Source organism: Prunus persica, chromosome G1 (genome assembly GCF_000346465.2).
Source record: "Prunus persica cultivar Lovell chromosome G1, Prunus_persica_NCBIv2, whole genome shotgun sequence".
Classification (NCBI taxonomy): Eukaryota; Viridiplantae; Streptophyta; class Magnoliopsida; order Rosales; family Rosaceae; genus Prunus; species Prunus persica.
Genome location: NC_034009.1, coordinates 9,092,728 through 9,107,417, shown reverse-complemented (window position 1 = coordinate 9,107,417; position 14,690 = coordinate 9,092,728). Strand labels below are relative to the sequence as shown.

Sequence of the window (14,690 nt, the reverse complement as noted above, 5' to 3'; positions counted from 1 at the left end):
AGGTTAACATATTGATCACTTCGCAAGGGAAATATATTTCCCCTTTAAATGTGTGTTTCATTGATGTTTGTTTTTAGTTTAGGCTAGATGATTATTGATGATGTCTGTTAGAAGAAGCTATACATTTGTAAAAGAGGAAGTCAATGCATAAATAATTTGAGGGGACCAATAGATAATAACGTCCGGACGTCCGTATATGATAATTTATATATGTAACTAACTCGATTCATATGGTAAAAGTGTAAATATATAGATGATTTCTTATGAGTGTTCAAACTTACATGTTGCACATGGTGTAATTATGGTCAAATGCAAATAATTGTGATAATGGTCTCATAATTGATGGGTTTTGGTTGTCATGCAATACAAATACATAATTATAGACTCATCTTCTTGCGTGGACCAAAGTGTTCAATCAAGAGACTCCTCCTCCCACAAGTGGATAATATGTGATTACCCAAGTTGATCAATGTAGCTGGTCCTTTCCCCCATAATTAACTAACGTTGTTTGTTGACCTTAGTATACCTTCTCAAATATTTGAGAGGCCCAAGAAAGAAACGAGTGCAAATTTGCTTTATTCAATCTGAACAGAAATTTGGGTGTCGATTGGACTCAACTATGATGCATAAACCAAGCCTATATATATAGCTTTCGACCATGGCAAAAAAGATGAAGATTCTCTTGCATTATCCAAGTGCCTCTGCCAGCCGCCGCGTTGACCCCCATATGTATACATGTTGTAATGAGGTCGTCTTCGTGTTCCTGGTTTGGTTGCTACCCAACCTTTGTGGTTGGGAGACCCTACTAACCCCGAGGGTAAGGAGTGTGCTTTGTGTGACTTCACCCACCAATGCCAAGGTGAACAACCTAAGACCATTATGCCTCACTTAGAAAGGTTTTTATAGCAATTAATTACTTTAATGTCCTGCTTAGTTATAAGTTCACGCTACTAAGCTCGGCAGGTCATCTTCGTGTTCATTTAACTTACACTTGCATCAAGCTTGGAGAGAAAATAATCAAGAAAGTAACAGCAGTGGGCCATTGACAAAGAGAAGAGGATGCTTTTTCCAGTTTCAAGGATCACGCCATGCATTGAACATAGATATTATCTTAAAGTTACACACAAGGACACAAGAAGGAACAAGCAAAGAATTGTATTTGTCATGACCACATATATATACCAAACCCCACCATACGGATCTAATCTAAGAATTTCATTCATACCCGATATTCGTTTGAATTTGAAAAGGATAGGAGCAATCAATTTTGTTCTAGTGGCAATAAGGATAAGGGTTGAATGCTTTCGACAAAAAAAAAAAAAAAAAAGGGTTGAATGCTTGACGAATCATGAGAAACATCACAAAAACGTGAAGCAAATTAAATCTAGAGGTGTCATTTACTTACCAAATATGAGCAATGAATATGGTACGAATAATTTTTTATTTATTTTGATTGATTCACTATATTCTTTCTTTGCTATATTAGGAAAGAATGAAAACGTTTTTATTTTGGGGTGCTCAAGTTAAGAATGGGAGATTGGTTTTCTCACGCACACTGTCAATGTGCCATGAGAGTTCGAATATGAGATCACTAGTCTACAAATCAATATTATTTTTTATTGGGTTAAATCTAGTCCATGAAGAAACTCTTCATTTACTCAAATTCAAATTCGTTTTTCCACCATTTCTTCTAATTGGACCAACCCAACGCCTTATGCACTATGGGCTTTTTAGATTGTAGAGAAACAGAAGTGTGCCAATATGTAACAAAACTTGGAATGTTTTTCAGCATGAAGCCCAATATCTCCCAGCTTTATGTTGGACCTTAAAATGAATAGGCTCAAATTTTCACTGAAAAGCTGAAAAGGTTACAGCCAATAACTCATGCCCTAGAGCAGAAATGACGTCATTTGAGTCTCCCTCCTCCTCTGCACTCTGAGCTCAGTTGAACTTGAATAATCAACAACTACAAGTCGTTTCTCTGTGGAATTGGTCTGAGAAGGAGAAAGAGAGAGAGGATGGCTACGGCATCATCATCGTCGTCGTCTGGGATGGTAACAGAGCGGAGAGGAATACCAGGAGCTCAGTTCGTAGAGGACGTGCAGACCTATCTCACTCAGGCAGGCCTCGACGTTAACTCTGCCCTTTCCTTTCTCCAAGAAAGGTATGTCCGTTACGATTTACTTCTTAAACCTTTGAAGTGATTTAATTTAATCGCCGGATTTTCGATTCATATATTCTTAATTGATTTTACAAATTCAGAACTTTGCAAATATATAGGTAAAAAAATGAATCTTTAGGTACCCCATGTTGAGTTTTTGTTTTAAGGAAGCTTAATTAGATGAGGAGTTAGTTTTGCACAGTGATAATGCTCTTCCAGAAGACATGAAGTTGAAATGGATGCTTGTTAATGTTTTTTATATATATTCCTTTTGTTGGCAATTATTGGTTGCAGACTTCAGCAATACAAATTGGTTGAAATGAAGCTTCAAGCTCAACAAAGGGATCTACAGGTTTTCTCAGCAAATCCCTTTCTTTGGATCATGCACATTCTTTTCTTTATTATTGATAAATTAGAGTGGCTTCATGTCTTCTTTCAAACAGTTCCCAACACCATTGCATCTGAAGTATTTTTTCAGCCCATTTACAGCTTTGGGCTGATACTTATGAAGTTTGATGCTACTTGGCATAATACCCATATTGGAGTTTGCATTTAAAGATTTTTTTCCTATGGGATGGAATTTAGACTAGGACCCGTATTCGTGCCAATTTGACTCCTTTTCACCATCCTCTTTTAGGCTAAATACTAGATGAGAGAGCAAAATGGTTGTAATGATTCTGTCATCATATTCTCAGTACCTACCTATACATGTCATGGAATTGTTTCACTCATGATGGCACCTGTGACTTAAGTATCTGACAAATTGGATTGCCTCAACTGCATTTCATATCAATTTGTACTGTTTCTCCAACTTTTGGATGCCTATGGTTTAATTTTGGATTATGATTTTTCCTCATGTTGATTATCAGGCAAAGATCCCCGATATTGAGAAGTGCTTAGATGTTGTTGCTACTTTGCAAGCTAAGAAGGGTACCGGTGAGGTTCGTTTTTTGTGGTTTTCCACCCTTAGAAGTATGTTTAATTAGTAAGCACACTATACTTGGTCTATCTCTATTTGAATGACATGTTTAGCAGTATGATTTCCCCCTGCAATGTTCCCCATTTAAGATGATTAAGCTTCTTCAGAACACTTGCAGTTTTACTCGATTCCTGACTTGAATTTTGCTCGTATACATGTGCAAATTTGAGGCAAAAAATAAATTACGGGCTCATGACTGATGCTTATTTTCTTCTCATATGGCTTATTTATCTTTCTCCCTTTCCCTTTTTTGGTTTTCATTGAGGATCTCCCTTACAATATCTATTTCATGACTAAATGACTTAAATCCCTAAATCTTTTTGCCTTTATTCCCTCCAAATAGGTGTTCTTGTGGAACTAACTAATATCCATGCTATTTAAGGAGAAACTTATAGGTCAATGATACGTCTTTGAGGATCTGAGTTGTGTCTCTTATACAAAAGTGCTTTACAGAGAGTGGGTGTGTGTGTCTCTGTGTGTTTTTGGGGATGGTTTGCATGGGTGGGTTGTGGGGGTTGGGAGAGGAATGATGTTTCTGTACTATATGTAACCTGTAGTAAAATCAATATCTCAATATAGTAGGTTCTCTGAGTCTTCCTGAAATCGAAGATAATTATTTCTGAAATTACAGAATGTCTTTGCATCTGCCTTGCGATTGGGACACATGGTCATTTTAGCGGTTACAATAAGAACAGTTGAAGCTGTAGTCACGAATCATCAAACATGAAATTGGGGTTTCTAGTCCTTCCACATGTTAATGATGTCAATTGATCTCAAAATGCTCAATTCCTGAAATATCAAACTTTGTAGCTTTAAGTTAATATTTTAAGGTTTTTATATTTCATTAGAATATTGGTTCAATCAATGCAAGTGTTCTTAATTTGATAATTTTTTCCTGGCTCTGCATTTGGGTTACAGGCACTTATTACAGATTTTGAGGTATCTGAAGGGATATATTCGCGAGCTAGCATTGAGGATACTGATTCAGTGTGTTTATGGCTGGGAGCGAACGTCATGTTGGAGTATTCTTGTGAAGAGGTATGCCTCTTCTTATAATAGCTGTTATTACTTTTGAGTTGAGGACTTGAGCATCATTTTTTGTGTAACATTTTGATGCAGGCTACTGGTCTTCTACGAAGAAATCTAGATAATGCTAAAGCCAGTTTAGAAGTTCTTCTTGCTGATCTGCAGTTCTTGAGGGATCAAGTGACAATAACCCAGGTAATGTCTTTTAATGAATCAGTTTCACATAATCTGGGTCTTCTATGCATAGAAGCGTGCTATATATCTTGTAATTGTTGATATTAAAGAGTATGAAATTTGAAGGGCTAATGTGTAAGGTCTATAACAGCATGCCAGAGCTTGAAAGCATTCAATTTGTACCTCATTGGAAATGTGCATCTAAACAATCCTAGTCTGTAATGTGCTTGTATTGTTTAGATGTTTCGATTTAGGAACTGTTATATATTCTTATTAGTGTAAGTCCTTGACGCTTTGACTACTATTAATCAGGTAACTATTGCTCGGGTGTACAACTGGGATGTTCATCAGCGCAGACTTCGACAAGCTTCCCCTAAGGACTCATGAATTGAATTTTCACTACCACCCAGTTCCGTGTATGGTTCAATTCTGAATTCTCTCATGACTGAATTGATCGTCATCTTTTTGTTTGCAAGAATAGTATGTGCTCTTCAAATTCGTGCTTCGAGTTCCATACTCTGTTTTGTCGGAGAACATTTGTTGTGGTAGAAAATGTTATATTATTAGGACCATTTTTGGTACATGATGGATTATTTCAGCTTATCCTGTAACGTGTGGTCTCACTCCAATTTAGGTTGTTGGGCGTGTTTTGCTCTGTAATAGATTGGTATTGAATTTTCTTGTTTAAGTCTAAGTTTCATTTCCCTGTTGTCTAAATCACATCAGTTGTTTAAAATGACTGGTTGGCTGGCACCGGCACTAAGCAAAGCCTACTAATTTAAATTGTGTTTTAACTTTGAATTTTTGGGATGGAGAAAAAATGTTTATGGACCCACGGAAGCTTCGATGTGAAAGTAATTTGTCGGTAAATCTAAACCAAATGGGGTGACAAAGGTGTGGATTTGCTGGGCCTGTGGTGATGTCAGTGCCCATCTTATCCTTCCTCAAAAGGGTCGCAGATCTGGATGCTTTCTTAAGTCAGAAATGGCATGATGTTACACCTTAATGTGTGATCGAGTCAACTAATGCAATGATTTAATTTTTGAAGCAAAACCTAGGTGCTATGTTACCTTTAAACAAGGATAATTTATCTTACTGTTTGTATAATAATATAGAAAAAGTTTTCTATTCAGCAAACATGGTTCGGCTAAGTTAACTAGAATGGATGTGTTTTCTATTCTGCATCCGAGTTTGAATCTTTCTTCCCGTAATTTACAAAATTCAATTTAATTTTCATGTTAATTCTTGACTATTCTTAGATTAAGTTGGTGGGTACGCACTTAATGTTTAGTAGCTTGACAGAGAGTTGAATCATGAAATTGGCAGGCATTCAGGCAGAAGTCAGAGTGATGTTCTTATCGACCTTGGTTTTAGCATAATCAAGCATGTCAGTGAACACCGAATGTGAAAAGCATTACCGATTTTTAATACATATTTGGACGAAAACTGCTAATGGGAAGTCGGTAACGCGTAAGTAGGTCTCACTTACTCACTTACATCATACATCAATCAATGTCTAGAAATTGCTCATCATTCGCTCGTGAACGACTTAACTGAATCATAGCTCATTTGATACATGAGAGATCCAATTTTGAATTTTGTACACAGAGTCGGCTGATAAGCCCGCACAAAGCTGCCTATCTCTCTGAGTTTTCTCTTCGTTTGCATACTGAGTTTTCTAATTACATAAAAACAAACAACTTTGTGTGGTCTTGTTGATTAGCTTAGCATAACAACCCAGAGGACCTACATAAATTCCAGCGGGCCACACAGTTAAGCTCCCGTGAACCACCATTACCACACATCTCCCAAGTTGGACCTTGAGGATGGTCCAAGTCAAGATTCCATGCCCATGGATGATGAACCAAGCTTTCTTTTTCTTCTTATTTAATCTTTCATTTGTGGCAAATTAAGCATGAAAAGAACCAAGTTGGAAGCATTCGTTCATCTCATGGAGGGTCAAGTTTCACGCTTAGTTGACCTTGCAAAGTGAGGGACCCAAATTGAATTACCATTGTTGATTTGAATAGTCCACCAACCAACCAACAACAAATCTCACATTCTTTCTTCCTCCCATTAATTCTAACATTCTCTTCCCGCTGCTTAATTATATGTTTGTAAATTGTAATATAGGAAACTAATAAGGGTGCATTTGGACTTAAACACAGGTTGATACTTTGCTACTCTTGTGTGTGATGATGACTTTTGAATGAGGAGGTTTGACTCCATGAAAATCCGCATTCCGGCACGGGTTACTTTTTTTCTTTCTCTTGCCTATTTGGGAAAACTAAAATCAAGTTGCAAAGTTAGACCGACAACTAAGCTCATTGGTGTAGAGACACTCGCCTAATAATCCCACTGACGTAGCCCAATTTTTATACTAATTACTCATCATTTTCCTCAATAAAATGCTGTCGCTTTTCTATCATCTTAGCATCACTACACAGGGTGACACATATATCTTTCATACCCTAGTTTTTGTATCTCTTTCGTTTTTCTTTTATTTTCATGGCCAAGATCTTTCACACCCACCACATGTACAGTTTCCTTTCCAGTAACGTTTTGGCCTGTAACTGTTTTGATTTATTTCTGGATTAAATTTACTAATTGAGATTTGGTGAACAAGTGTAAAAAACAAACAATAATTAATTAAGATTGAAGAAGAGCGGGAAAAAGAATATGCAATGCAATCATGGCTCGAAAAGGAGAAGAAAGGAATTACACACCTCATTTGAACAAGAGGCGTGCACGCAAACCGGGGCGGATTTGTCCTTATTGCCTTGTAATTAAAAGTCCCTTTGTCGTTTTGTTCTAGACGCGTTTTAGCATATACTTATATTTGAATAAACAAAATTGTTGACTTTGACCTCCCATGTGCGGCCAAGATCTTTAAATACAAAAACCTAAAATGAGTCTAAAAATACGATATAAAATTTGGGGGTCTCAAAGTGAGTAATTAAAATATTTGCAGAGAGGGATTAGAGTAACTTCAAATTGCCGCAATCATCGTTGTGAGTGTTCACTCTTTCAGACTGTCTAGAAGTATAGATAGACAGTCAACGGCTTGGATTTGGCTCTTCCCACCCACACTATTAACCGATAATATTTTATCTTGCATTCTTTTTTTATCATCAGAATAGGTTGGAGTGAGAAATTAGGATTTTTGTAAAAGCTTATTTGCGATCAATAGTTAAGTATTGTGTTTCTACTATTCATTAAAAGGAAAATTTTCTCATTTTATATGAAAATTTAAAGGAGTGTTTCGTAAGCTCATGTTTAGGGTTTGAATAGTGTGTCCGTATCTTTTCAGTTAAATTTGAATCTATTTCTAAAGAGAAAGAGGGTTTAGAAAAGTTATATTTAGGAACGATTCTCTTCCGGGTTTAGGTATAGGAATGACATGTATGTGTTTTGGTATGGGAATGGCATTTTCTCTAAGGACTTTAACTCTGGTTGATCATTGGTCCCGGAAAAAGCAGATGACTTTGTGTATGTCTACATCACCAGAATTTATGATATTGTTTGGTCAAGGGTCGTTAGGTGGACTATCAAGACCTCTAGACAACAGTCTTCTGGTGGTGTTGCCGGGGTTTGAGGAGAGAGAGAGCGAGGGAGAGTTTTAAGAAGCTATTGACCTTGTGAAAGGATAAGTTCAGGGTCTACAACTATAAATTAATTATTCATAATGATTAATCTAATATATGTGTTTAATAAAAGAAAAATCTTTCGGGATCCTACTTAACTAAGCAATATATATATATATATATATATAATGAAGGAAGAATAAATGGTAGTTCACTGTATGATTAAAAACAATGGTTTTTCGTCAACGAGGTTGGTTGAGTTGAAAAGGATCGTTTTTTAACTATCTAGCCTAAGTTCAAGTCCCATTGTCGACAATCCTCTTTGTGGGTAATTTGTAAAAACAAAAGAGAGGCTAAGACCCCTTCTGTAAATCTTCTAGGAGGTCTTGGTATATCTTAGCTCTAGGATGGGGTAGCCTCCCCTCACCTTAAACTTTTAAAAACCCAAAAACTAAAAAATAAACAATGGTTTTTCTCAAGAATCTAATTAAGCTCCAAGTCTGGTTTGCTGCGTAATATTGGTGGTCGATGTCAACAATAATCTAGAAAACGAATCCTAGAATGCGACATCTAAACCAAAAAAATATTATTTGGGTTATGCCTAAATGATCAGCATTAGTCATAATAAAACATTTTATTTAAAGCACCACAATGATTTACTTTGATATATTTTTATTCTGTCAAATTGGGAATCAAAAGGGCATTAAGAAAATTGTAATTTAATTCCATGGACGTCGACAGACTAACCTAATTAATAAGCTGATTCCAAAACTTGGATTTTGAAATACATATGTTCTGTGACTGACTGACTGTCACAGAAAAAACCAGAGCCAATGAAGTTTTTCAATGCACGCACACCACAACCATTCATTTCCATATATATTCGAAAAAAATCGTTATAATATTATATATATAAACTGACGGTTGCCCATATGCATGTCAATAATTCAGTCGAATAATCTATCTGCTCGCAGAAAAAGAAATATTTGAAGCCATACATACATAGCTTATGAAAGTTCACACCTTAGCAGCAACTGAAACACATATATATATATATATGAAGTTTAATAAAGTGGTCGGTGATAAGATATATGTTGGCCGTTTTGATAGAGCTGAAATGGGGCAGTTGGAAGTTATAATTTTAGACTTCTCGGTAGACCACCGATGCTGCCTAAAGAAAAGCAAGACAGCCTCAGCCTCAGCCCTTGTTGTTTATTTATTTATAAATCTGGTTACTGAATCCTCCTCTTATTCAAACGGCCGACTGCATGCGATATCTGATGCCTCACAAGTAAAGTAGTTGAAGATAATGGAATTAATTAATTTTAATTTGGGCAAACAAAGCTTGTTTATTGTTGCTAATCACGTACATACATTCGAGATACAATGAATTATACCTCTATACATCCATCCTAATTAATAAGAGAATTTATACCTTCTGGAATTAAGGATACTCAAATATATGATACATTTGTATGATCAAATCATAAACTGTTTTAAAGCTTTTTTTCCACTCTTTTTCGTGAGGTAGGACAGTCTTCAACACACACACGCACTTTTTATGAATACTATTTCGATATGCAAAAGTTCATATGCATTTGTTATGAAACTTCTCCAACTACATATCTCTTTTCAATTAAAGAGAGCATGACGTAAAAGTGATGTAAAAGGCATCAAATATTTTTATGCCAGCAACCCAGGAAGCACATTTAACTCAAGGATACACCCCCAACCCCAAGAAGCTGTTTTGTGTGTAGCAAACAAAAAATGAAATGAAAAGGAAAGGAAAAGATAAAAGGGACTACGCTGTTTTGTGTCGTTGAACTAACGTATATTCAAAGGTTTGACTATTGACCTCTGAGTTTTTTCTTTGAGATTTTCAGATCCCCACACCCGACATATCGGCCGGTACAGCACCACACTCGGAAACTCCTAAACCCTCTCTCTCTCTCTAGTCAAAATTTAAATTATGGGTCGCCTTCCCCTCTTCTATATGTCCGGGGATAGGGAGTTTAAGAACATCACGCCCCAACGCATCTCGTGCTCTGCACGCTCTCCAAATAGCAAGGATGGATGTGGTATGTTTCCTTCCTTATTGAGCTGCATGTGAAAGGAATATGAACACACAAACCAAACCTACTCTTGTAAGTTATTTAGGAATTTACCTCTGCTTTTTCCACGTACTCCCAAACTTACCCACCAAGCAAAACAGAGTCAACTTCAACTCAAAATATACTAGGTTATTTAGGGTCTATTTTGTATCTTACTTAGATCGAATTTTATAAATTCAAAAATAAATTTGCTCCAAAATTTTTTTGATAGGCCTATTTTTAAAAATTCAAAACACCCTTATTCTTAAAAACCAAAAAAGTGAAATTTTATAGTTTTTTTGTTTTCTCTCTCTCTCTCTCTCTCTCTCTCTCTCTCTCTTTTGCGCACTACCAAAATGATTGGGTTTATGCCTCATATCTTTTTCCTTTTTATTTTTTAATTTTCATTTGGGGATTAGGGTTTCTAATTTTCTGCTTTTAATTCAATTTTTTTAAATCTTAAAAATAGTTTGGAGTTCAATATCAAACAAGTTTTAAGACCTTAAAATTCCTATTTGAAAACTCATGTTTCTAAAAAGAATTATAATTTTTTAGTTTATTTTTTTGAGTAAGGTACCAAATAGGACTTTAGCTTCTCACTTCAAACTTCTTTGCCGTGATTAAAAAAAAAAAACAGTTTATGGAATTATTTAATGCTAAGAAGACGAGCATGTAGACAAGCTGTAAATGCAGATGTATTAAATACGAAAGTTAAATAATTAAGTGTGGAGTGTTTTAGTTACCAAACAAACACAAAAGCAAGTTTGGAAACCTTGTTAAGTAAAAGGAGATCTATAATGAGGGTAAATATATTAGCTATTACTCTTTATGAAATGATGTTTTCAGTAGTCGTAATATCTACCTTTTTGTTGCTTGATCCCAAGCCTCAAAGCACCACAACTTTTTATGATCTCTCTTATGTCATAACTTTTGAACTTGGCTAATAAAAAGTTGGCATGGCCCTCCTTGTAACAATTTTGTTAGAAGCATATACACATATATGGCATTGATTCTGGATAAAGATCTTAAGCCTTTGCACCCATGGTTTTGAGTTCTATGCTCACTCAAAGAATGGGAGTCTAACACAAAACTTTAAAAATTTTAAAATATCTCTATTTATTTTCAATTAATTTTGAATCGAATGCTCAAATTCTAATAATTTTCGTACACACCTACAAGAATTTCTCATCGTATGCACGTTAGAGTAAACATGAAGTCGTCATTGCGTCGTAATAACAAAACTCTAACTAGTCAATATGTGGGAATGGTACACATCATTAATCACATTTGAGGTAGATTCATTAATGTTTGCATATAGTCTAGATGAACTTAAACGAAACCCCGATTGTCATATACATAATGATTCATGTATGGAAGAAACGAAACGGAAAAGAAATTCCCCACAAGACTAAGAAAAATATTCTAGAAAGTGTCACATATCTAATTAAATACTGAAAACTAGATTGATATGGAAAAAGCAAATGTAAAAAACAATGAAAAAGCTGTATCTAGAGGTACTAGAGGGCGTGTAATGGAAGCAATCGTAGAATATATATTACTCAAACCGCGTAAAGTGCATGTGCTTTCAAACTCAAAAGCCTGATCGGATAAAAGTGAACCTTCCGATTTGACACGTGGGATCCCAAAGCATCTGTTTTTATTTATTTATTTTTAATTGCGATTTTATCGAGATAAATTATTGGAAGAATCCATGTTTATTTTCACAGTAATATTTTAAAGAAAAGAATCCAAGAAATCTGAGTATTTGCTTTATTCAGTTTTTTCATGTATTTATTTACGCGTATGGAGGCAGAGGGGCCGGCCTTCATTGTCTCACATCGACTTCTGAACAAAGGGGCCCTATGTCGTCGTAAGGCTGGTTTCACGACAATAATACATTTCCTTCATTGAATTAAATTCACGATCAAGTTCCTGCAATATTTTATAGTTTGAGATTACGACACCTCTTCAAGCTTTGAGCTATGTAAATTAACGTCCGTGATTTAACGTCCGGATGTCTGTATATGAGAAAATCTGTGTATATATACATTTTGATGAAAATGTTTCTAGCGATTGAAACAAATGGAAAAGAAAATAGCATGAATGGGCCAGTGGTTCTCTGAGGAAAAGGATTTAACCTTACCACCAACCAATCCATGCATTAATTTCTTGAAAGAAAAAAGAAAAGAATAGTTTGCGCACAAAAAGTAAAGCAATCTCCGTCTTTGTCTTTTAATCAATAAACAAGACAACAAATGGATTCACACCAAAAAAGTACAAGTTTTCTTATTATCATAAATGTCATATAAACTAGGGGTGGGCATTTGAACCGCAAAACCGCAAAACCGAACCAAACCAATCCGGAAAAAACCGAAAAAAACCGTGTTGACCAAAAAAGTCAAAAACCGAGAAAAATCCAAACCGAACCGGTTCAGACCGGTTCCGGTTCCGGTTTTCCATCCTAAGGAACCGGTCCAATCCGAACCGGTCCAATAGAATTAATTTATATATTTTTTAAATATTATATATATTTATATTTGAAATTATATATATTTTCATACCTGTCAAATTTTGATTGGGTGTGTATGCTGCTACCATAGGTAGCGCACACACAGGATTACACCAAATTCAGATTGGGTTTTTTCATTCTTCGTTCTTTCCTCTCCTTCCCATTTAGTTTCATACTCACTCAGCCAGCCGCCAGCCAGCCGCCAGCCACCGATTCCAAACCTCTCTCTCAACCAGCACGTCACAGTCACACCCCTCTCTGCCGCCGCTCTTCTCTTAGCCTCTCAGTCGTTGCATTGCAGGTCAGATTCTCTCTCTATCTCTCTCCTTTTTTTTTTTCTTTCCCCAATTCAATTTTCTGACTCTCTCTGGCATGGCTGTGAAGGCCAGGTTTAGGTCTTCCAAGGGTGGTGCTGGGGTCTTGGAGCGCCCAAAGTTTGACCAATCCCAATTTGACCCTGCTACCCAGCTTGAACAAGGTACCTACTTTATCATTTATCCTTCAACTGTCTTGATTTTTCTCATCTGGGATTTTTGTTTTGTATTCAATAGTTGAGATTTGTTATGAAAAGGGGGAGAAAAACATATTAGAAAACCCAATTGCAATGTAGCATTGTACTGTACTATTCTTCTGCCTTATTTAATGTTGAAATTACAGGAGGAGATATTGGACGACTCAAGGACAAGAGAGGTATTGGGAGTAGGGATAGTTACAGAGTTTTGCTGGTTGATGATGTTCGCCACACTGAGAAATTAGGTAATTTCCTTTTCCTACATATACATGACATTGATATATACAACTCTACCAGACTTTTTTTACTGCAAGACTTAATGTACTCTTTGGTTTGGAAACAGTTTATAATTTAGTAGATTTATTTGGCAAATTTATTAATGCAATTGTTTATTTTTTACAATTGTACTAATCCAATTCAATTTGGCAAATTTTCGAAGTTGGCATTATTCTGCAGAAAATAGAAAACTCTGCAGCCTAGTCTATTTTGGATTTAGTCTTTGACTGGCTTCCTTAACTCGGAATTCGATGAATTTTTGATATGTTGAAGTTTTATATGTCTACGTGTGATCTGGAAATGTTCACACCATTTTGAATCAAAATGGATTTTTAATGATTTCCCAAAGGCATAGTGTTCCTGCCTAAATTGTTTAACAAAACTGAAGTTTCTGTTTTTAATGGAAGTCTTTGATTTTTTTTATTAGTCCAGAGCAGAATCATGATCAGAGGCTTTTCTAAGAGATAGAATTGTCCTAAGAAATGGATATATTGGTTTAACAAACCCAACAAGTGGAAGTGGGTTGTAAATCAAAGTGTTAATGTGAGTATGTTGATCCTTTGATTTTTTTTATGTAGATATTATGAGTTCATCCACACCTAGCACCATAGCTCCAACTACTTTTCAATGTTAGGAGGAATTTAATTTGGGTTGTAATGTATATTTGGTTGAATTTGGGTTGTATTTGGCTAGTAATTTATTTTGGAACTTATTTTGTTGAAGTTTGATTTAATTTGGGTTGTAATTTATATGTTGAAGTTGGATTGAATTTGGATTGTATTTTTGTTGAAGTTGGATTCATTTTGATGATGTTGAAGTTGGATTGAATTTTTGTTGAAGTTGGATTCATTTGAATTTGGATTGTATTTTTGTTGAAGTTGGATTCATTTTGATGATGTTGAAGTTGGATTGAATTTTTGTTTAAGTTGGATTCATTTGAATTTGGATTGTATTTTTGTTGAAGTTGGATTCATTTTGATGTGTTGAAAGCTTGATGGAACCTCAAATTTGGGGTATGTTAGTATATAAATACATTTTGGGCAGATTTGTTAAATTTTAAATTATAAAAAAAAAAAAAAAAAAAAAAAACCGGAACCGCAGGAACCGAACCGGAACCGGACAGGTCTGGTTTGGTTCGGATTTCTGTATGGATGTTGAGCAGAACCGGTCCAAACCGAACCGGTCTGCACTATCGGATCAGGTTCTATTTTTTCCCCGAAACCGATCCAAACCGAACCGTGCCCAGCCCTAATATAAACTGAGGGAGGAAATTGATGTTCGTCGTACAGTAACCCGTTGTCATCTATATTCTTGACAGTTTTTTCTTATTATAATAAATTTGCATTATTTTCTATGAGTCTCCGAGGATAAATAATTTCA

The 14,690-nt window shown here is 35.6% G+C and overlaps 2 protein-coding genes across 2 annotated transcripts; both read left to right on the top strand.

Annotated features, from left to right (window-relative positions):
• Nucleotides 1,851–5,060, top strand: LOC18788211 (probable prefoldin subunit 3). The gene is made up of 6 exons (XM_007225846.2): nt 1,851–2,164; nt 2,456–2,513; nt 3,031–3,102; nt 4,059–4,178; nt 4,260–4,361; nt 4,653–5,060. The coding sequence occupies exons 1-6, from the start codon at nt 2,019–2,021 to the stop codon at nt 4,725–4,727; spliced, it is 573 nt and encodes a 190-aa protein (XP_007225908.1). The 5' UTR covers nt 1,851–2,018; the 3' UTR covers nt 4,728–5,060.
• On the top strand, nt 11,508–14,078 carry LOC18789498. Its single transcript, XM_020567687.1, has 5 exons — nt 11,508–11,528; nt 12,615–12,824; nt 12,908–13,001; nt 13,181–13,279; nt 13,889–14,078. Exons 1-5 carry the CDS (start codon nt 11,508–11,510, stop codon nt 13,942–13,944), a joined length of 480 nt encoding a protein of 159 aa, XP_020423276.1. The 3' UTR covers nt 13,945–14,078.

Coding starts and splice junctions, on each gene's coding strand:
- LOC18789498 (XM_020567687.1), top strand. CDS start 11,508: ATGAAAAAGCTGTATCTAGAG. Junction 11,529..12,614: donor TGAAAAAGCTGTATCTAGAG/GTACTAGAGGGC, acceptor CTGCTACCATAG/GTAGCGCACACACAGGATTA. Junction 13,002..13,180: donor TGCTACCCAGCTTGAACAAG/GTACCTACTTTA, acceptor TTGAAATTACAG/GAGGAGATATTGGACGACTC.
- LOC18788211 (XM_007225846.2), top strand. CDS start 2,019: ATGGCTACGGCATCATCATCGTCGTCGTCTGGGATGGTAACAGAGCGG. Junction 3,103..4,058: donor CTAAGAAGGGTACCGGTGAG/GTTCGTTTTTTG, acceptor TTTGGGTTACAG/GCACTTATTACAGATTTTGA. Junction 4,179..4,259: donor TGGAGTATTCTTGTGAAGAG/GTATGCCTCTTC, acceptor ATTTTGATGCAG/GCTACTGGTCTTCTACGAAG.